At 44.4% G+C, this 23621-nt stretch overlaps 1 protein-coding gene across 3 annotated transcripts in view; it reads right to left on the bottom strand.

Moving 5' to 3' along the window:
• The window catches only part of LOC309354131 (charged multivesicular body protein 3), a 32563-nt gene that overhangs the window by 7112 nt on the left and 1830 nt on the right, over positions 1-23621 (bottom strand). Inside the window, exons 3-5 of one of the 3 annotated variants that reach the window (XM_081884016.1) lie at positions 19818-19957; positions 11137-11252; positions 8323-10346 (exon numbers count right to left, since the gene is read on the bottom strand). In XM_081884016.1, coding sequence (XP_081740142.1) covers positions 8807-10346; positions 11137-11252; positions 19818-19957 — 1796 coding nt within the window. In that variant the 3' untranslated portion in view covers positions 8323-8806. Of the gene's footprint in view, positions 1-1883; positions 1945-5226; positions 5384-8322; positions 10347-11136; positions 11253-19817; positions 19958-23621 lie in introns of those variants that run through there. The other 2 variants (XM_081884018.1, XM_081884017.1) reach the window with 2 other exon arrangements.

The raw sequence follows: 23621 nt of genomic DNA, 5'->3' as shown, positions 1-23621 counted from the left end.
CTCAGCATCAGTTGCTGACAAATATTCCTGCCAATGAATGGCTTGGGGTAGAAAATGACATTTCTATATTTTATTTTATTACAAATCTCAAACAATAAATAAACTACAGTACACTTGCTTGCACTGAGTGATGGGAGGAATTCAACTGAAGAGGAAGTGCTCTTAGATAAGTGATTTGTGGGTAGAGCATCATCCAAGTAACCACAGTCGTACCTTGGCTCTTGGACGAAATCCATTCTGGAAGTCTGTTCGACTTCCGAAACGTTCTAAAACCAAGGCGCAGCTTCCGATTGGCTGCAGGAGCTTCCTGCACTCAAGCGGAAGCCGTGCTGGATGAAAATGTTTGAAAACCGGAACACTTACTCCCGGGTTTTCGGCGTTCAGGAGCCAAAGCGTACAAGTACCAAGGCGTTCAAGAACCAAGGGATGACTGTACTAGTAAACCATGCTAATGATGTGTTTGCAATGATTGGGGGAAAAGTTATGACAACTTGTTATACATTTCCTTATTGAAAGGCTTGGATAACCTGTTATACATGTAGCTTTGTGTAAAGGTTCCTTCTGGCAGCTGCCTCCATTTTAAATATTTCAAGCCCAGTTAACTAAAAACCTTCTATACGAAGGGCCACTAGGAAATTCCCCTGCAAAAGTGTCACTCCAATGAATGGGAGCCTGCATTCATTTCAAAGGGGCTTGCACAGGAGAACTTTCTAGAGGATGGTGCCCCGAGTATTTCTGGCAGGGGGTGCCTGGACTGAAATCTCGAAGCTTGCTTTCTCTGTGCCTTCATTTCCAGTTCCAAGGAAATGCAACGGAATCACCAAGAAACCAATTAGGGTCCACCTGAGGTCAAAACAACAGCCGCATAAGGCCTATCCCACATGAACTTTAAACTGATATTAAGATCCCACATACAAACACTGCTTTGACTGATGTTTTCTCTTGATATAAGCCCCCCCTCCCTCATCTTTCCCAAGCAAAGAACAAGCATCTTCTAATCCCTTGCAGCTGAATTTAGCGGTCACTGCAGAAGCCAACATGGGCTGTCTGACAAATTGCCAGGATAGTTTGGGTGCTGATTTTTGCATTACTGGGTCCAGGAGTGCCAACTTGAATAAAATAGGGGGGGCAGGTAAGCCCCACTCCACATAATCAATCACATCACGCGGCACATGTATACCATTTGAATGGCAATGCCTATCAATTTTGGGGGGCCCAGCCCCTCAAATATTTTATGGGGGGCAAGGAGTCTCAGTCCCTAGCAGTTGGCTCCTTTTGCTGGGTCACAGGTTGCATTGGGAACATTTGAATCAGGGAGCCATCTGTCAAAGGTAGTGTCTGGTGTGTGGAATAATAAATAGCTACGCAGAATAGTTCCCCACTGATATGTTAACCATTTGCTGTGGGATCCAACCATACAAAAGCAGAACCCACACCATACAACCAGCTCCTAGGTGTCATCAGAGCATAAAGCTATACAGTGGTGCCTCGCAAGACGAAATTAATCCGTTCCACAAGTCTCTTCGTCTTGCGGTTTTTTCATCTTGCGAAGCACGGCTGTTAGCGGCTTAGCGGCTATTAACGGCTTAGCGGCTTTAAGAAAAAGGAAAAAAACTCGCAAGAACTCACAAGACGTTTCGTCTTGCGAAGCAAGCCCATAGGGAAATTCGTCTAGCGAAGCGACGCAAAAACCGACAAACCCTTTCGTCTTGCGCGTTTTTGTTTTGCGACGCATTCATCTTGCGGGGCACCACTGTACACCATTTAATCGTGTTCTATATGTTGAAGTTTTTTTAAAACTAAAAACATTTAAAATCTTACTGGTGTTTATTTGGGGTATCTGAAAGAAGAGCAATTCAGAGAAAACCCAAGAGAATACAGACCTCTAATCTGTCTATCAATCACCCTCATTTCTTTTCGTATCTTCAATGACCACTCATTGACCTGAAAAAGAAAGATAGGAGATTTGAAGCTGTGCCCTGCCCAGAGGTTGCAGATGTGGCTCAGGTAATTGGGTAGCACCAACCGAATGATCAGTGCTGTTTGGATAGGGGGCTCTGAACCCAGGGCAACTGATAGTATTGATCATGCCCATAGATCCTGATATAAAGCTGCGAACATGTAGCTGGTTCCTGAGAACAAGTATCTGTGGGTCAGGGCTTTCGATTATTAGTCCATTAGTCAAACTGACTGACATGTACACATTAATGACGGACAACCTGAGAGAGGATTTTAATAAAGACAAATGAGCAACTCTGTATATGATGAGCCTAATGTAGACAAATGTGAAACATTACTTGAAGAAATTTGGAATTATCAACACACTTGTGGCTGTAATCAACTAACGTTTACTCAAAGTAAGGTAAAGGTAAAGGGACCCCTGACCATTAGGTCCAGTCATGGCTGACTCTGGGGTTGCGGCGCTCATCTCACTTTACTGGCCAAGGGAGCCGGTGTACAACTTCCGGGTCATGTGGCCAGCATGACTAAGCCGCTTATGGCGAACCAGAGCAGCACACAGAAACGCCATTTACCTTCCCGCCGGAGCGGTTCCTATTTATCTACTTGCACTTTGACCTGCTTTCGAACTGCTAGGTTGGCAGGAGCAGGAACCGAGCAACGGGAGCTCACCCCATCGCGGGGATTCGAACCACTGACCTTCTGATTGGCAAGTCCTAGGCTCTGTGGTTTAACCCACAGCGCCACCCGCGTCCCTTTACTCAGAGTAGACCCACTGTAATTAGTGGACCCCCGTTAGTCATGCCCATTAATTTGAATAGGTTCACTTATTATGTTAGAAGACAACCAGGGATACGTATGCTTTCTGATCTCTCTAGTTAACCTGGCAATGTGGGGTGGGGTGATTGAGGATCCTTCAAGCTCCTCCAGTGTTGCATGGATTTTGCCATTCATCCTGCGCACCTTATTATTATCATTATATATTTATTTTCACCCTGCCTTTTTCCTTGACACAGACTCAAGGCAGTTTATAGATAAAAAAGAACAGTATAAAACACAGGTGAAAAAACCACAAACACACACATATGTTTGTACCAACTGCTGAGAAGCATCAGTGGAAATGAGCTATTGCTTTCAAACAGGATTCTGCACTAGATGGCCCTTTGTTCTGTCCCAGCAGGGCTCTTATATTCTAATCTGGGATGCCCAAACTTCCACATTCTATAAGTACCCAACCTATTGCAGTGCCAAGTGATGAGAAGCTGAATCTGCTGCTTTTAGCATCTGGGAACGGCAGCCAGTCATTCTTAGAGAAGCCCCGTTGAAATCAATGGGACTTCAGTTGATAATGACCTAACAGTGTCATCCTAACCACATCTAAAGGTAATGGTAAAGGAACCCCTGACCATTAGGTCCAGTCGTGGTCGACTCTGGGGTTGCGGCGCTCATCTCGTTTTACTGGTTGAGGGAGCCGGCGTACAGCTTCCGGGTCATGTGGCCAGCATGACTAAGCCGCTTCTGGCGAACCAGAGCAGCGCACGGAAACTCCGTTTACCTTCCCACTGGAGCGGTACCTATTGATCTACTTGCACTTTGACATGCTTTCGAACTGCTAGGTTGGCAGGAGCAGGGACCGAGCAACGGGAGCTCACCCCGTCATGGGGATTCGAACCACCGACCTTCTGATCGGCAAGTCCGAGCCTCTGTGGTTTAACCCACAGCGCCACCTGCGTCCCAACCATATCTACTTAAGACTAAATGAAGCCCCTTTGATTTCAGTAGGGCTCGCTCTGTGTTTTCTGCCATGTGGGACTGGAAATTAGCTGGGATTCCTGCACTGCAAGGGGGTTGGGCTGGATGACACTCTTCACCCCACCAATTCTGCAGTTCTGTGAATCATGCAAGCCCTTCCTCAACATGGGGCTTGATGCCCAGCCCTGCAGGAGGCGTGTCAGCTACTTAACCGACCCGTCAGACAGGTGCAAACCCCTATGCCCATCCTCATCCCAGCTTCCCCCCGGTGTGGTGTAATGGTTAAGAGTGTCATCAGGCAAGGACCTGGGAGAGCAGGGTTCAAATCCCCACCCGACCCATGAAGCTCCTTGGAAGCCAGTCACCACCTCTTAGCCCAGGGGTCAGCAAACTTTTTTCAGCAGGAGGCCGGTCCACTGTCCCTCAGACCTTGTGGGGAGCTGGACTATATTTTCAAAAAGAAAGAATGAATTCCTATGCCCCACAAATAACCCAGAGATGCATTTTAAATAAAAGGACACATTCTACTCATGTAAAAACACGCTGATTCCCGGACCGTTCGTGGGCTGGAATGAGGTGATTGGGCCGGATCCAGCCCCCGGGCCTTAGTTTGCCTACCCATGTCTTAGTCTCACCTACTTCACAGTGCTGTTGTGGGGGTGAAATGGGGAGAACCACGTACACCACACCTTCAGCTCGTTCGAAGATAAAGGTGGCATGTGAACGTAATAAATGAACACAGTGGTACCTCTGGTTACCTACTTAATTCATTCTGGAGGTCTGTTCTTAACCTGAACATGTACTTAACCTGAAACACCACTTTAGCTAATGGGGCCTCCTGCTGCTGCCACGCAATTTCTGTTCTCATCCTGAAGCAAAGTTCTTAACCCGAGGTACTATTTCTGGGTTAGTGGAGTCTGTAACCTGAAGTGTATGTAACCTGAAGCGTCTGTAACCTGAGGGATCACTGTAATGGCTGAGGAAACCCAGCCAGATGGGCGGGGTCTAAATAATAAATTCTTATTATAAATTCTTATTTTAAAAAATTAAACTCCTGCCTCGGCTCATCCCAGCAGCGCCAGATTTTGGGAGTGTGAAGCGGGCGGCTCCCTCACAAGGCACTGAGAGGCCAAATAATAATAATAATAATGCCAATACAGAGGTACCTCGGGTTAGGTACTTAATTCGTTCCGGAGGTCCGTTCTTAACCTGAAACTGTTCTTAACCTGAAGCACCTCTTTAGCTAATGGGGCCTCCCGCTGTACCACCGGAGCACAATTTCTGTTCTCATCCTGAAGCAAAGTTCTTAACCTGAAGCACTATTTCTGGGTTAGTGGAGTCTGTAACCTGAAGCGTATGTAACCCGAGGTACCACTGTATTTATAAACTGTGCCCAAAGGAATTATTGTGGAAATAAGAAATATTTAGTAGGACAGAGGCCAAACTTTGTCCTCGCTCAGGGCGCCAAAGTCTGCTCCTTCGCCCAGCCTCTCCCTCCCTCCAAGCGGCCTTTACCAGCTCCTTGGGCGGCTTCTCCTGGGTCTTCCCGAACAGCCCCATCTCCGGCCAGCGGCACCTAGTCCTCCCATCCACGCGCTACTTCCTGCTTCCGGCCCTCTCCCAGGGAAACAAGGAAGTGGCGCGCACCATAGAGACGACGTGGGTAGAAGGTGTGATAGCCGCCACTCTGATTAGTCCAAGGAGGCTTTTCCTCATCCGACGCAGCTGGCCTACAACTCCCATCATCCCTTGCTAGCGGGAGTGGCCGTTGGGGGATGATGGGAGCTGTAGGCCAACAACATCCGGGGACCCACAGTCAGGAAAGGCTGGCTCAGCGAGGGAGGAGCTTAGTGACGCGGAAGCCCGATCTGCTTCCTGGTTGGCTGCCCGCAAGTGACAGACAGGTGATGGAAGCCGCTCCCCGCAGCCGGAGGCAGCCAAAGCCATAGAACAGAATCAGACTCGTGGAGTCGGGAGAGACCCCTAAGGGTCATCTAGTCCAACCCCGAGCGATGCAGGACTCTGAGTTCGATCATCTCTGACAGGTGGCCATCCAGTCTCTGCTTAAAAAGCTCCAAAGGAGGAGAGCGCATCACCCGCAGTTCAGACCTCATTAAGCACCTATGTGACACTTACACGTGTACTCAGATATAAGCCCCAGTGTGTTGCGTGGGGCTTGGTCCCGGATGAATGGAGGCAGTATTGTAGCTTCAGGTTCACAAGCCGGTGCAAGACACATAAGGAATCAGAGAAAATAAAGTATCACTCGTTATTAAAATAGGGACAGGCAATTGATTATTTCAGAATTTTGCTTTTGAGGATAATATTGGCACTTGGATAATTTTGAATTACTGTATATTCACAAGATTTGACTTGGGTTTTTTTGTTGTTGTTTTGTTCTTGGTCAACTGTGATCCCCCCCCCCCATTCAACTATTTAACCAATAGTCCATTTGAAATCTGCATACAACGAACTCCCATTGAAATAAATTGTTGTTGTTTAGTCATTTAGTAGTGTCCAACTCTTCGTGACCCCAAGGACCAGAGCACTCATGTGGCACTTAAGGCACTCATGTCTTCCACTGCCTCCGCAGTTTGGTCAAACTCATGCTGGTAGCTTTGAGAACACTGTCCAACCATCTTGTCCTCTGTCGTTCCCTTCTCCTTGTGCCCTCCATCTTTCCCAACATCAGGGTCTTCTCCAGGGAGTCTTCTCTTCTCATGAGGTAGCCAAAGTACTGGAGCCTCAGCTTCAGGATCTGTCCTTCCAGTAAGCACTCAGGGCTGATTTCTTTCAGAATGGATAGGCTTGATCTTCTTGCAGTCCATGGGACTCTCAAGAGTCTCCTCCAGCACCATAATTCAAAAGCATCAATTCTTCGGCGATCAGCCTTCTTGATGGTCCAGCTCTCACTTCCATACATCACTACTGGGAAAACCATAGCTTTAACTATACGGACCTTTGTTGGCAAGGTGATGTCTCTGCTTTTTAAGATGCTGTCTAGGTTTGTCATTGCTTTCCTCCCAAGAAGCAGGCGTCTTTTGATTTTGTGACTGCTGTCACCATCTGCAGTGATCATGGAGCCCAAGAAAGTAAAATCTCTCACTGCCTCAATTTCTTCCCCTTCTATTTGCCAGGAGGTGATGGCCCCAGTGGCCATGATCTTAGTTTTTTTTTATTTTGAGCTTCAGACCATATATTACGCTCTCCTCTTTCACCCTCATTAAAAGGTTTTTTAATTCACTTTCTGCCATCAAGGTTGTGTCATCTGCATATCTGAGATTGTTGATATTTTTTATTAAAATAGGGACAGGCAATTGATTATTTTAGAATTTGGCTTTTGAGGATAATATTGGCACTTGGATAATTTTGAATTGTATTCACCAGATTTGACTTGGTTTTTTTTTGTTTTGTTCTTGGTCAGCTGTGATCCCCCCCCCCATTCAACTATTTAAGCAATAGTCCATTTGAAATTTGCATACAATGAACAGCCATTGAAATGAATAGACATCCATATACATTAGCCTTTGAATTATTCTAGCCCCGTGCTAGGCAAAGGGCATTCACATGACAGATTGGAGTCTTTCGTAAGGACAGTAAATGAAAAGAGAGGTCTAACCTGATTGGCTTTACATGGCATAATATGACATGACTCAGCACTGACCACTGATCAATATCCTGTATAAAGAGAAAATGGTGGATTGTTCAGAGACATTTTTGCCTTGAACCTGCACAGTGGAGATAGAACAAGCATGCCTTAAGAAATATAAATAAATTGTGTAGGCAACAACCTTCTTGTCCGGGGTGTAAGTGCCCAGGCTTGCGTCCTAGGAAGATCACTTCGGCGCTGCTAATACAGTGGTTTGACTTCACCCATAAAGATGAACTTCATTGTCTCTCAAGACAGATGGGTGTCAATAAGAACCAAGAGCCCAATTGACTAATTAGGTAGGACAGAAATGTATAAATAGTGGCTGATGAAGTTTTATACAGTGGTACCTCGGGTTAAGAACTTAATTCGTTCTGGAGGTCTGTTCTTAACCTGAAACTGTTATTAACCTGAAGCACCACTTTAGCTAATGGGGCCTCCTGCTGCTGCCGCCGCGCTGCTGGAGCACAATTTCTGTTCTCATCCTGAAGCAAAGTTCTTAACCTGAGTACTAGTCTGGGTTAGTGGACTTTGTAACCTGAAACATATGTAACCTGAAGCGTATGTAACCCGAGGTACCACTGTATTTCATATTTGAAATTAATAAAGCACTATTAATGTACATGAAAGTCAAATCGAGAGATAGGTCTGGAAGCATTTAGGAAATGGATATATTCTGCCTGAGAAACCTCAGTAAGTTATGGTTACCAGGTTTTTTTCAATGAATCCAGGGACCCTTTTCAACTTCAATGGATTTTGTATGCGGACTGCTGTGTAAATCCAGGTAATGTCCCTGGGAAACGGGGACGTCTGGTAACCTTACAATAAGTTACAAATCTCTTAAAGAAAAGGGTAGGATGCAAGCATAAGAAGTAAAATTACCGTATATTTTGAGTTGAAGACCAAGTGAAGCACAGGTACAAAAACGCCATTGGAACGATTGATAGGACAAATTATTAACCTTCTTTTAAAATAATTTATTTTCATGGATTTGTTTTTAAATGTATTCTCACAGACCATACATTATTCAACAAAGGTGTGCTGAACAAACTCTAAAAGAAGAAACATTTAAATAAAACAATTATTGTATGTTAAAATCTCCATGTTCACCCATCTCCTATCCTGTCATGTTAAAACATTTCCTGAAATATACTTTTGTTGACAAATATATATGATTTTTGTGCTTACAAAAAAAGCAAACGAAAAATGTTAACTTCCAAATGCTGTAAAAGGAAAGGTGTCATTGTACAATACGTATTCATTATTTCAACATACAAGGCAACCAAATGATTCTGTCATCGACATTAGCATCATGTTTATTTTTTACTTCACTGCACTAACATTTAAACTAAAACTTTTAAACCACAAGGTCTGTTTTGTGACTAACATTTAAATGGCAAGCAGTAAATATGTAGGAAGGTTACAAAGGACGTTATCAGCACACACCTAAGACAGGCTATGGTTTGACAACAGCTGCTGACGTGGATATGGCTTCTTTTTCTTGTAAGAGGCCCATCTACAAACAGGGCAGCAGTGCTGACCCCCGGCCAGCCACACCACAATGCAATTCTGGTGAAAAACGTGGCCGCACGGTAAACCCATTAACAAGCATCCGTTTCTGAAATTCTCTAGACACACGACACATTCTGTACAGTGCAACATACCAGCAGGCCAGACGGACCAGTCGGGCTCCGTATCTTCCGTGGAGCTTTGTGAGCCATATGACCTGGCTTTGGCACACGAACAGGTCTCGCCATTGCAAGAGGGCTCCCCTTCGCAAGGGCTCTGAAGGGCGTTTTGCTCGTCCTCGGCTACCGCCCAGCCGCTTCTCGAGGCGTCTTTGCATTCGCTATCCGACTCGCTTTCGCTTTGAGAGAGCTCCATCATCTCCTCTTCGGAATGCCCGCCGGCGCATTTAAATCGCCACATGGGCAAGTTTTTAATGTAATCGGTTGGTATCAGGGGGTGGAGCCACAAATCGGGGAAAGCTAAGCGCTCAAGGAACAGGTCTGGGTCTTCATCCCAATCAGATTCAAAGGGGAAGCGCTGAAACGAAGTGATAGGGTGGAACAGATAGCTAGTGTACCAGTCCCAAAGGCTAGATAACCACTCTAGGTTGTTGGCATTTACTTCGTCGCTGTTGTTATTGTGCCGTCTCTTTTTCTCAAAGTAATCTATTAATAACCCATGGCCTAGGTACGTGCTGAGGAACAAGGCAGGGTGAGACGAGTAAAATATCCAGTCAGCTCTCACCCATGAGGCTAGGGCTGTTGTATTTGAATACCGGAAGAGTTTTAAACTGTATTCATAGAAACTGTCTAAATAAGGTAACTGCAAAAACCCCAAGACTGGCAGCCAAGAAATAATTAGTAGAGAATTATAGGTCCCTAAAGTGCTTATGAGAACAACGAAGCGCTTGATAGTAGCACCCTGAGTGATAAATAGGTCCATCCAAGCCATTAAGTTAACTAATACCAGGCTTAAAACAAATAAATCATTAACTTCTGGCTGTAAGGAACGCAAGAAGGAGTCCATGGCACGGAGGGAAATAAATTCACCAGTATTATTCCCATACCTGTAAATTCCTTCGGGAGTTCTAAGTATGTAGGATGGTGTCTTATAGATGCCCATCTCTGCTATGTGACTCTTGTTGTCCCAGTTTTCTACATTCACAAAAATAAACTCAACTCTGCCAGTAAACTTTACACTTAGTGCAGAGAAGAAAGCTGGAGGCTGGTCTAACTTTGCAAACAGGTATATTTTCACCCTATACTGATAACTTTTGTTCCATTCTTCCTTCAAGTGTTCCGATTTGAAGATGGTTTTGATCCGGGAAGCTGCATGGGCTGTTATCCATTTGAAAATATGCTCCGTCTCGATTTTACGTCCACCGTATTCCTTAAGCATCACTTTCCCTTTGGACGTACTAGTTTGTGGAACGGACATGATTAATGTGGATCTCACCCAGCCTCTTCTCCTGCAGTATCTACAATGAAAACATTGGGTAAAATCAAGGGATGTTTGAAAAAGAAACAGTTTTCAGTCTCATTTTCCGCACTGAACTTAAGCACTCCAGAGTTAAAGAGGTCTTGCAAACATTTGCAGATGTGATGAACATCTACATAGAAGCATTTTGTCTGCAGTATCTGTAGAAGCAGCAAACATCCAGCAACTTGAACAGGGATCACAACCTTCTTTGTGTATTGTGAAATGGAGAAATTCGTATTCCGTAGCAGGCAATTAGGAATTTCAGCACGGTCTTTTAACCACTGCGAGCGAAACTGTCTGAAATCAAATACAGTAGCAGACCTGCTCATGAAATTGCTCATGAAATTATAATTAGGGCTGCTCTTCTACCAATTCACGACATGAATTCAGACACAGAGAAAACATACAACCCCCATTCCATTGAGGTCTAGGAGCATGTGAGTCATTCAGGAATTTTCTGGTGCCATTGCTGGCTAATGAGCAAAGTCAGTGAACAGAGATTATTTCTGTATTAACAATATTTTAATATTGTCTAATCTATAAGAATTGTCTTTGTAAGTTTATGGAAACTGTGAATATTTTATTTGTGGATATGTACCGATATATTGTGACCTACTATCACATACTGTCGTTTCGTCAGTTTTCTTCTCCTTTTTCTGTATTGCTTATGTCAGAAAATAAATGATATTTCTATACTGCTTTTCAACAGGGTGTTCAGGAAGCAGTCAACATTACAGGTGGTACCACGCTATAGAGGCAAAACCCAATACAACAACTTCAAGACATACCTGGGGTCACTGGAGCAGTTAAAAGTGCCTGTTCGTATACCAAACCGTGAGACTTTCTTCACCATTTTCTCCCAGTGGACTCTTCCCATTAGAGGGCTTCTATCATTTGCTATGACCTGTTTTTCAAATAATAATAATAAAAAACTTTGTATGAGCCGCCACACATTTAAAGAGCACCATGTAGCAAACTGGCTTCTGCATGACTTTTCATTATTTATTTTTGGTTTTATACTTCTATTCAAGTTTTATACTTTTAGACGTCACCACAGTGGCTTCTGATAACGCTCCCATTTGTGAAAAACCAAACCCGTATGTTCCCGCTGTAAAAATGCTTATCACCAATGTTACTAGAGTTTACCCAAGAAAGTTCTAAGTTTAACTCTGCCAGGGGTGGGGTGGGGTGAATAATCAGGGAAACGCAATTACTGTGGAACAAAAGCCAGAGTCCATGGGTAGTTACTTGTGTAAGGTTACCAGATTTTTTTCAATGAATCCGGGGACACTTTTCAACTTCCTACTAAATACAGTGGTACCTCGAGTTACGAACTTAATTTGTTCCAGAGGTCCGTTCTTAACCCGAAACCATTCTTAACCTGAGGTGCGATTTCGCTAATTGGGGCTCCTGCTGCCGCTGCACAATTTCCGTTCTCATGCTGGGGCAAAGTTCGCAACCCAAGGTACTACTTCTGCGTTAGCAGAGTTTGTAACCCGAAGCGTTTGTAACCCCAGGTACCACTGTAGATAGATTTTGTCAGAGGACTGATTTGTAAATCAGTAAATTTGTAAATCAGGATTGGACATGTAACATCTAATTCCTTAAAAAATCAGCGCTGGCACACCACAGGGATGTGTGCTAAGTCCCTACCTGTATTCATTGTATACATATGATTGTATATCATCTGCCACGTCTACTGCAAATATTATGTTTGCAGATGACACCTCCATAATGGGTTTAATAACAGGTGGAGATGAATCAGCGTATAGAGGGGAGGTCCAAAAAATATCTACATGGTGCCTAGGGAGCAACTTGCACCTTAATATCAGCAAGACAAAGGAGATGGTGTTGGACTTTCGGAGGAAGAGAGGAGAACTAGCCCCGCCGTACATCGGGGAGGGCTGTGTGGAGAAAGTCTCTTCCTTTAAATTCCTAGGAGTTTATCTCAGGGAAGACCTTACTTGGAAAATCAATACAACCCAGGTGGTTAAGAAAGCCCAACAGAGACTCCATCTCATCAGAGTATTGCGGAAGAACAATGTCTACCGGTCAACAATAGAAAGTGTCCTTTCATACTGCATCACGGTGTGGTACGCTGGTTTGACATCGTCTGATAGGAAGTGCGTACAGAGGGTGGTGAATACAGCATAAGATATTATGGGCTGTCCTGTGAATCTGCTGGATGAAATAGCGGAAGAACGTTGCCTCAAGAGAGTGAGGGAAATTCTCAGGGATGATTCATACCCTGGCCAGCACTTTCTTCAGGCAGAAGATATAGAAGCATGATTAGTCGCACCAACAGGGTAAAGAACAGCTTCTATCCATGGGCTGTTAGGCTGCTGAATGAAAAGATAACAACAGGGCAACTGACTTTCGGGTTTGGTGGGTGTGCGTCAGTTAATAAGGGGAATTAAGACTAAGAGAGCTGAGTGGGGGGTGCTTGTGTAATCTCACTGTATACAAGTTGTACAAGTGACAATAATTTCAAATTTCAAATAAATCCGGGGACTGTCCCTGGGAAACGGGGACATCTGGGAACCTTATACTTGTGCCCAATGGGACATTGCCACACATAATTCCAAACAACTGCTTTGCGTTTCTTGTTTTTTAAAGAAGCCAATTGGTCAGCATGCACACTTTGTGATCCTAGCAATCAGCAATAAATCTCTATCATGTCAAAAACCCTGGGAAGCACTGAAAAGCAGAGTTCTGCAAATCTTTCACGAGGCACATTCAGAACCAATTTGGACAATCTTTAAAGGTTTGTAGCCACAGAATAATTCCTGGCGCAATTCTTGCGCACACATACATTTGAACATGACTTGTACAAACAAGTTATCCATGTAGGTTTCTCTTGAATGGCCCTGTGACCATCTATTAAATCTAGCTACGTCTCACAGAATCCTCCATAACCCCACTGCAGGAATGCTCCATGCATATGAGCCGTGTGAGAAACTGAGATATGAAAGCTAGGAGCTAAATGGCACCTTAAATCTAGGTTATGGGTGCTACAGTGGAGTGTCTATGTACGCTTTTTTAATAACAAGAATACAAAGCTGAAAATGAATGAACTGCAGCTAAAATATATTCATTTTTCACATGGGTCTAGTCCTTCCCCTACCCAGCCCCCTATATTCTTAAGAGGGTCTCTTCTCCAGTCTTCAGAGAGTAGCTGGAAGTGGGGGGGCAAAAAAAGGTCCTCCTTTCCTTCCACTCTGAAGTTGTAATCTGAAATCTTAGGTGCGGTACTGCGCCCAGAGCTCAGAAACTGCTTGCGCTAATGAAATTCCTGTTGCAAAATGTGCCTAGAACAATGGGAGTTTCGAACAGTGCATGTGAGCTGATTTCTAATGTATGCAAATGTGAAGGTCCGGAAAAACTGGGGAAACCTAGAATATCTGTGATAGGCCATGCATTAAAGTGCCTGCTATAGCAAGTATAATCTGTTACATAAACTGTTTCAAGCTAGGATTTTAGAATTTCATTGTCAATTTTGTTCGTAGAGCGTTAAAAATTTCAACGGAACTGTGAAATAAGAACACCACATTGCCACAGCTGTCAACTTTCCCCTTTTCTTGCGAGGAATCCTATTCAGAATAAGGGAATATCCCTTTAAAAAAGGGAAATGTTGACAGCTATGCACATAGCTAAAACATTGTAAAAAAATATATATATACTGCTGCAGCAAACCAACAGAAAAGCTGGGGAAATTGTTTTTCTAATCAATTTATAGACTGCTTAACATTACCAAACCACTAAACAGCTTACAGGGTAAATAAGAAAAGAGCAGCAATAATATTTAATAACCCTCTGTGACAAATACAGGAATACCATCTAAGATGTCCTGAAGGAACAATTTACTGCAGGATAAATAAGAGCCACTTCAGATGTTAATACTAAAACATAGCTTAGCATTATTTTCACAAACCAAAGTGAGCCTGAGCCTTGGTCTCACGTGCTCTTGCCATTTACATGTAAGGAGCAGATCAAAAGCTTCCAATGAAAATGACTTCACAAACTCAGGAAGTCTGGTTATTTTACACCAGCTATCCTTAACCTGCTGCCCACCAGATGTTATGGACACTGACTCCCATTATCCTTGACCATTGGATATGATCAAGCTGGGGCTTGCTGGGAGTTGGAGTCCCTGGGTAGAGAAGTCTGGTTTTGAACTCTCAAACTCTCTTGAGCTCTGGCCTCGGCCCAGTATATCTGAAGGAGTGTCTCCACCCCCATCATTCTGCCCGGACACTGAGGTCCAGCTCTGAGGGCCTTCTGGCGGTTCCCTCATTGTGAGAAGCAAAGCTACAGGGAACCAGGCAGAGGGCCTTCTCGGTAGTGGCGCCCGCCCTGTGGAACGCCCTCCCATCAGATGTCAAAGAGATAAACAACTACCTGACATTCAGAAGACATCTTAAGGCAGCCCTGTCCAGGGAAGTTTTTAATGAGTGACATCTTAGTGTATTTTTGGTCTTTGTGGAAGCCGCCCAGAGTGGCTGGGGAAACCCAGCCAGATGGGCGGGGTACAATTAATAATAATAATAATAATAATAATAATAATAATAATAATATTGTTCCAAACAAACCAGGATCAAACACTGATTTATAATTCTGGCCTTCTTTGGTGCTTCCGGGATGAACCATATAAATCTCAAATTCTTGCTTTTCATTTTTTAAAATTAAGCACCTAGTACTTTTAGAAAACAGTAACACCTTATCTCTGCAACCAGGGCCAGCAGGACATAGCTGACATCCCTTGGTAAGCCTGAGGCTGTTTGAGATGCGTGGGGAGCAGCGATGACTGTATTTTCTTTAATTTTGTGCAATGCCACACCCCATGGCAGCCGTGTTATGTCATGCTCCCCACGGAAGTCAATTTGCGATTGCTGCTCGCGGCATTTTCTCAAAACTCAAAATGTGCTTGCCAGTCCGAATAGCCTGACGAGCCCTGGCTGAGGCACCAGCTAACCAACCGTAGCTTCCCAACTTTGGGCGTAATGGGGAATTCAGGCTGCTTTAAAACCAAAAGTTGGTATTTCTGGCACGTGCCAGAGGAAACCAGGAGTGTGCAAGCCCATGTTGGGAGTTCAAGCCCATATCAGGAGAAACTGGCAATCAGGAGAAACTGGCAACAATCCCAGGCACCCGGCTTGATTCTCTGTTGACCTCCCTGGCTGCATTCCCCAGCAAGCGCAGGATAGGTCTCGATCGGCGATTCTTCTCAAACGTGAGAAGAACACACCCCTCTTTCCAGCCCCCCCCCCGGCAGGGGAAAGAGATAGACAGAAACATATTTACATGCTTTTATTTCTGTCTTTGCAGCGTTACAAAAAACATGACTGCTCTCTTCAAACTCCAGCAGTGTAGAGACAAACACTTCCTGCACTTCCTGGACAGGAACAAACGGAAGAGCTCATATTACACGCTGAGCTAATTCCGGTGCTTCGCACTGTGAATTGACTGTCCCTCTGTTTCCCATGGGCAGTCCCAACATTCCCATCATGTTTACTTTTCAAGCTAGGACTTTGCAGCAGCATTGCTTCAATATCGTAACAGTTCACACAGCGATAAACTGCAGTTTCCGCCTAAATTGTCCCTTAGTATAATATTAATACAGATTATCATTCACTTGGGAATGTGGATTGATAAAAGCAGAAGAGTAGGGAGGAATGAAAGGCAGGCGTTTGCTCTGCCTTACAGGCAATTTAAATGACATGACTGATCATGCATGAGTCACTGTGCCCTGCAGTTTCCACATACTTTTTGATTATTTTAGGAATGTGTCACATGATTGAAAGCTGATTGGTCGAGTAACGATTTTAAGACTTCCTTTTAGAGCTCTCGTTTGATGAAGAGTGAAATGAGTCCCGACCTCGCAAAGAGTTCTTCTGGATGAATTGCCGCCGCTGCTAAAATGGCCTAGCAGGAATGGAGAACGCAAACCAGAACACAGAGAAAGCAACAATACGTCCAGAAAGTTCAACATCCCGAAAAGCCATGATTACATCTCTCTCCAGGATAGAAAAAAACAGCAACACATGGCTGTTAAGAGGACAATGTGTTTTAACATATAAAAAGAATCAACAAATGTTTGCCTCTTCTGTCCACCATTCCAAAGGCTACATTAGGTGTCAGTCAACTGTCATTGTGTCAATTGAATACCACTGCAGTTTTATTCTTTGCACTGAATGAAGTTTCCCAACAGAAATGCATCATTTATAAATGGGAGGAAAACAGATCTACTGTTACAGCCAGTTGGTTATTTGCAGAACTTTTTCTTTTCAGCTTGCTACACAGTGTTCTAGTTGCACGCTATTGTGAAGTGAAGTTTTCAGAATGCTTATTGCTTCTCTGGTTTTTAAACTTGGGAAAATTTCATCCCGATCCCTCAGAAGCAAGTCCCACTGCTGTGTGAAGGGAAATGCTTCTAAGGTATTTAGAACTAAAAGCTAGCAGCTGCTGCTATCCCAGTTCTAAGCATCTCAAAAGTTATACTATCCTGATGGCAAAGAGCTGCCACATTAAAATATAGGGAGCATCAATGAGGTTTTGCTGTTCTGTACACAGTAGAAAGGGATGCGGGTGGCGCTGCGGGTTAAACCACAGAGCCTAGGACTTGCCGGTCAGAAGGTCGGCGGTTCGAATCCCCGCAATGGAATGAGCTCCTGTTGCTCGGTCCCTGCTCCTGCCAACCTAGCAGTTCAAAAGTACAGCAAAGTGCAAGTAGATAAATAGGTACCACTCCGGCAGGAAGGTAAACGGCATTTCTGTGTACTGCTCTGGTTCGCCAGAAGCGGCTTAGTCATGCTGGCTACATGACCTGGAAGCTGTACCTGGCCTCCCTCGGCCAGTAAAGCGAGATGAGCGCCACAACCCCAGAGTTGGCCACTACTGGACCTAATGGTCAGGGGTCCCTTTACCTTACACAGTAGAAATGATTTCAGGGATAGGCCCACAAAACACAACTATGCACACAGGTATCATTATTTTAAAAAAGGTGGGACCTGCAATAAAATGTTGCAGTGTACCCCCATCCCCTAAGAAGAGTGTTCTGGGCTTCAGTCCGCCTTGCTGTCTCCTGAGGGTCTGTTGGCATGCTGACAGCCTGGCAGCAAATGCATGGTGGCACCAATTTTATGAATGCAATGGTGGGGAACTCAGTGCTATTTCCATTACTGTTTGAACACTGGGGACTGTGTTAACAGCATTAAGAACACAAGGCAACCCCTGCTGGATTGGACGAAAGGCTTATGTAGCTCAGAATCTTGTTTCCTACAGTGGCCAACCAGGTGGGAAGCCCACAAACAAGACATGCATTTTAGAGTCATGCCACCAGGTCTCTCGACCATTGCGACTCAGAGCCACAGATAACTTATCCTACACAAATTTGCCTAATCTCCTTTCAAAGCTGCCTTAAATTGGTGGCCATTGCCAAATCTTGTGATAGTACATTCCATAATTTAACCATGAGCTTGTGCAAAGATGTTTGTCCAGTCCTGAATCTCCCAGATTTCCAAAACTTCCCAACTTTTTCCCTAGCAACCTACTTCTGAGAGGGCCTTTTGCGAAGGAATGCGCTACAGAAGGAAATGGAGCAATAAAAAATGGGTTTATAAGACTATGAACAAAGATGCCCTCCAGTACGGTGTAAATTAAAGTTATCTGTAGAGGAGATACACTGAAAAGAAAAATTGAAATGTGCCATAACAACACTAAAAAGTCTCTCTAAGCATGTAAATGATGAAAGGACCGTAAGAAAGCGGGAAGCCCTCTCCCTATTTTAGCTGCTTCATCTTCATGAAAGACAAGATAGAAATAAAACTGGAAAAATCATGCCCTGCCGGCATTCCATCTTGAGTGTTCTGGGTGCCCTGTGTCTTCTGCTGCTGTAATTTTCTTACATTGCAAAGCAGGAAAAGGCAATGAGCCACAAACCTTTCCTACACTGTTATAGCCAGAATGACATCATGCAGCAGAATCTTAAAATAACACTGCTCAGGTGTTGGGAAGCCTGTGGTGGTTATTTTATAAGCATCACCTGAAGTACAGAGAGGAGGCCAATGTTGATGGAAGAAGTCTGGTTTAGGGTGGAGGTACGCGGGTGGCGCTGTGGGTTAAACCACAGAGCCTAGGACTTGCTGATCAGAAGGTCGGCGGTTTGAATCCCCGCCACGGGGTGAGCTCCCGTTGTTCGGTCCCTGCTCCTGCCAACCTAGCAGTTCGAAAGCACGCCAAAGTGCAAGTAGATAAATAGGTACCGCTCCGGCGGGAAGGTAAACGGTGTTTCCGTGCGCTGCTCTGGTTCGCCAGAAGCGGCTTAGTCATGCTGGCCACATGACCCGGAAGCTGTACCCTGGCTCCCTTGGCCAATAAAGCGAGATGAGCGCCGCAACCCCAGAGTCGGTCATGACTGGACCTCATGGTCAGGGGTCCCTTTACCTTTAATACCCATTTACAGGGACAGAACAGAATTCCAAAACAAACATCTCTCCAACTCAGTGGATGTGGGAGGATGAGGAAAAGTTCACTGTAATGTGAATTCACACTGGCTCATTTCTGCTATATAAACCCTTGCACTTCATTAAAAAGGGGAAACCGATTGTGAAGAATAATCCAGAGGAAAAGCTGGGACTGAGGCAGGATGCACAGGGAAATGCAAAACAGCACAAGCAAACAGTGTAATAAAAATGCAAGGCCTTGAATGATTGACTGGAGTCGACACACACCATGTCAGCGATTTTATGTACGTTTACCTGGGAGCAAAACTCACTGAATTCAATGGGACTTACTCTCTAGTAAATGCGCACAGGATCAAGCAACTAGCCTCTTTTCATGCGCAACAACTTAGTGGAAAACAAAGAATGGCATCTCTTAGATCCTGGATGAGTAGTACAGATTCTACTTACTCAAAGCAAAGCCATGACATTTGCAGCCCAACTTTAAATACAGTGGTGCCTCGGGTTACATACACTTCAAGTTACATATGCTTCAGGTTACAGACTCCGCTAACCCAGAAATAGTACCTCGGATTAAGAACTTTGCTTCAGGATGAGAACAGAAATCGTGCTCCAGTGGCTCGGCAGCAGTAGGAGGCCCCATTAGCTAAAGTGGTGCTTCAGGTTAAGAACAGTTCCAGGTTAAGTACAGACCACCGGAACAAATTAATTACTTAACCCGAGGTACCACTGTATGTCTATTTCGAAGCAAGTCTTGCTTCAAGGGGGCAGGCTTTCCAGAAAATGTGTTTTGGATTGCAGCTTTAGTTGTGTAATAACAATAACAATAACAACAACAACAACAACAACAACAACAATAATAATAATAATTTTACTGCCCATCTGACTGGGCAGCAATGTAGCATCATCTTCATGAATATCACACACTGCACCTTCAGGCTAAGTACACTACTTGAAATGTGAACCGACTCAGGGGCTCGTTTCACTGTTAAAAAGAATGTATTTAATACCTGCACTAGCCAGATACCATCCTTCGTATCTTCTACCAGCTCATAGAAGTGCATTTCCCCACTGAAGTTTGTGCTGGAAACAGATTCAGAGGCTTCCTCTTCCTTGAGAGCAGAATAAAGTTCGCCTTCCATCAGGTCTCCTATGTAAACAAACAAAGGAACACTCATTACAGTAAATGCCAAAGGTCGCAATTGCCAAAAGGATTCTGGAACAGCAGCAGAATAGATATTGTTGGGAGACGGCTGACTACTTTTTAAGAGGGAAATCTACGCACATAAAGCAAACTCCAAAGTGATAAAGATTGCCAATACTTTCAATTTGAGTTAAAATGTCACTCAGTTGCATAGTGGGGGAAGGTCATGTAAAATACAATTAGTTGGAACACCTGCTCAGAAATATTTATTTTAACTTTAATTAAAGCAGACCAGGGACCCGGGTGGCACTGGGTTAAACCACAGAACCTAGGACTTGCCGATCAGAAGGTCGGCGGTTTGAATCCCCGCAACGAGGTGGCTCCCGTTGCTCGGTCCCAGCTCCTGCCCACCTAGCAGTTCAAAAGCACATCAAAGTGCAAGTAGATAAATAGGTACCACTCTGGCGGGAAGGTAAACTGCGTTTCCGTGCGCTGCTCTGGTTTGCCAGAAGCGGCTTAGTCACGCTGGTCACATGACCCGGAAGCTGTACGCCGGCTCCCTCAGCCAATAAAGCGAGATGAGCGCCGCAACCCAAGTCGTCCGCAACTGGGCCTAATGGTCAGGGGTCCCTTTACCTTTACTTAGCAATGATTAGCGATATAATATACCCAAAGTACACTCAAACCTGAATGTTATTATGTGGAAGCCCCATTGTGGGTACTGGCCCATTAAAAAGCCTGTTGTCCCTAATTCTCCCACTTCTAGTAGCTACACCACCTCTCTTTTGAGCTGGTGTCCCTTGTTTTTTAAAAAAAACCCAAGAGAGGAGGTGTTCATTAAACTTCTCCCAAACCCTGCTTTCTGCCTTAAAAATGTATGGGGTGAAAATTCAGCATAGCTCCAGTTGGTTATTTCATTGCAGGGATAGGTGCCTGAGCCAAAGCCAAATATGCTGTTTAAAATTATTGCACACCTATCAATCCCAGCTATTCCATGACGCTTTTACAAACCTTGGTGGATAAATTCCAGAAGAGAAAAACTAATATGGTGCTTAAGTGCTGAAATATCCTATTTTCATGATATGGGACGATCTGCTTTTTAAAAATTTAATTTTTGACAATAGCATACCTTTTATAAGATGCAAACGCTTAAACTAAGTCAAAGGAGAAAAATGCACAACCAGAGATTGCTTGTTTTCACCAAAGCAATTCCTATTCAGTTTGGTTAAAAACTGGCTCTCTGTTCCATAGAAGGAACCGTGTCGCTCTTTTCTGTTCACACGGGCAACTTCATCCAGCTCAATTCTCTGTTTTACTTGGAAATAAGTCTCACTCAGTCCCGTGGGGGATAGCCACATGCAAGTATGGTGTTTCAAGAGCTCAATGTGCACTAAAAAGGGACGCAGGTGGCGCTGTGGGTTAAACCACAGAGCCTAGGATCAGAAGGTTGGCGGTTCGAATCCCCGCGACGGGGGGAGTTCCCGTTGCTTGGTCCCTCCTCCTGCCAACCTAGCAGTTCAAAAGCACGTCAAAGTGCAAGTAGATAAATAGGTACTGCTCCGGCGGGAAGGTAAACGGCGTTTCCGTGCGCTGCTCTGGTTCGCCAGAAGCGGCTTAGTCATGCTGGCCACATGACCCGGAAGCTGTACGCTGGCTCACTCGGCCAATAAAGCGAGCGCCGCAACCCCAGAGTCGGCCACGACTGGACCTAATGGTCAGGGGTCCTTTTACCTTTACTAAGTCCTGTGGGGGATAGCCACATGTAAGTATGGTGTTTCAAGAGCTCAATGTGCACTAAAAATATTTCCTTCTAGTCTCATTTAACTTAAGTCTGCAAATAGGAACATTAAATTTCTCTCTCAAGGTGTCCTTTAGGATTCTGTATTTTGTTTGGATCATCAGTAGTTTCCTCTCTTTACTTTTCTAATCTACTTCATATCTTAGCCATTTCTACAAAGGAGCCGTTTCTTTTAAATGACCAAATTAGTTTCGTTCCAGTAGTCTTCTGAGAGCTTCCCTGCAACTCAATACATTACTAACAGTGCAATCCCATACATGCCCACTCAGAACTATGCCCCATTGAGTTCAATGGGTTTTACTCTCAGCTGAGTATAGGATTGCAACCAAAGTGCTTACCAACCTCAGGATGACTGTATATGCATTGACATTTCAGCTCTTAAAGGAAGATGGGAGGTTGGGGTACAGAACGAAGGTGCTATTATACTGAGAATGATGGGCAGCAAGAGGATGGCCATAGTTGCAAGACAAGTCAAAGCAGAAGAATGTCAGCTAGATACCTTTTCATTTTCTTCCCAAGCAAGGACGCATTTCAACTGGTTGAAGATATCTTCTTAAAGCTCAATGTGCTTTACCAGTTGAATGTATGAAGACAGAAGGGTAGCACCACAGAATTCAATGGAACTTACTCCCAGGAAACGAAGCAATTGGGATTGCAGTCAATCTAATCCTAATTAACTGGGCATTATGCTACGTACCAGGGACGCGGGTGGCGCTGTGGGTTAAACCACAGAGCCTAGGACTTGCCAATCAGAAGGTCGGCGGTTCAAATCCCTGTAACGGGGTGAGCTCTCATTGCTCGGTCCCTGCTCCTGCCAACCTAACAGTTCGAAAGCACGTCAAAGTGCAAGTAGATAAATAGGTACCGCTCTGGCAGGAAGGTAAACGGCGTTTCCGTGCGCAGCTCTGGTTCGCCAGAAGCGGCTTAGTCATGCTGGCCACATGACCCGGAAGCTGTACGCCGGCTCCCTTGGCCAGTAAAGCGAAATCAGCACCGCAACCCCAGAGGCAGCCACAACTCGACCTAATGGTCAGGGGTCCCTTTACTTTTACCTTATGCTACGTACCACAGCTTGTGGGTGTATATTCATTTTATTATACCATGGATCAACACAGCTTCCTGCACATTTTGAATATCTGTGGAGGCACAGCTATGGATCCTCTTTGGGGTGTGTGGCTATCATGCCAAGCTTCAGGACTTTGAATATGGTAGAGTGGATTTATGAGAACCCCAAACCTTTACTATTCACTTTCACCAGATTCAGATGAACCAAAACAAATTCAGGTGAACAAATGCGTGGGATTAGTAATGGACTGGATGAGGGCCAATAAACTGAATCGTGGAATTGGAAGAACCCCCAAGGATCATTTAGTCCACCGCCCTGCAATGGGGCAGAGATAGTGCTAACCCAGGCATAGGCAAACTCGGCCCTCCAAATGTTTTTGGACTACAACTTCCATCATCCCTAGCTAACAGGACAGGGATGATGGGAATTGTAGTCTCAAAACACCTGGAGTTTGCCTATGCCTGGTGCTAACCATAGATCAGATACAATTTCCTTGAGATGATCTCAAAAGGCTGAGGATTTCGATGGTTGCACACTGGTTAGCATAAAATAAAGAGTTGTACAAGCAGGTACACAAAGCAATTAGCCAGCCTTAATCATTTATCTCACCTGGCTGCACTTATTACTGTTTGGCGGACCAAAGCATTTATTCAACCAAAGAGCACCACTGTTATTATCTTTATAGACATATGACTTTCTGAAGGTGTTGTCAGGTCAGAAATGTGCTTACAATAAGGTATTTTTTATAAGATGTTTGTTCTGAAGCAGCCAAACCTTCAACTTCTCACTCTGCAAACAAAAACTAA

This window comes from Podarcis melisellensis, assembly GCF_964234715.1.
Source record: "Podarcis melisellensis genome assembly, chromosome: 13".
NCBI classification, from domain to species: Eukaryota; Metazoa; Chordata; class Lepidosauria; order Squamata; family Lacertidae; genus Podarcis; species Podarcis melisellensis.
This window is presented reverse-complemented; position numbering and strand designations above follow the sequence as displayed.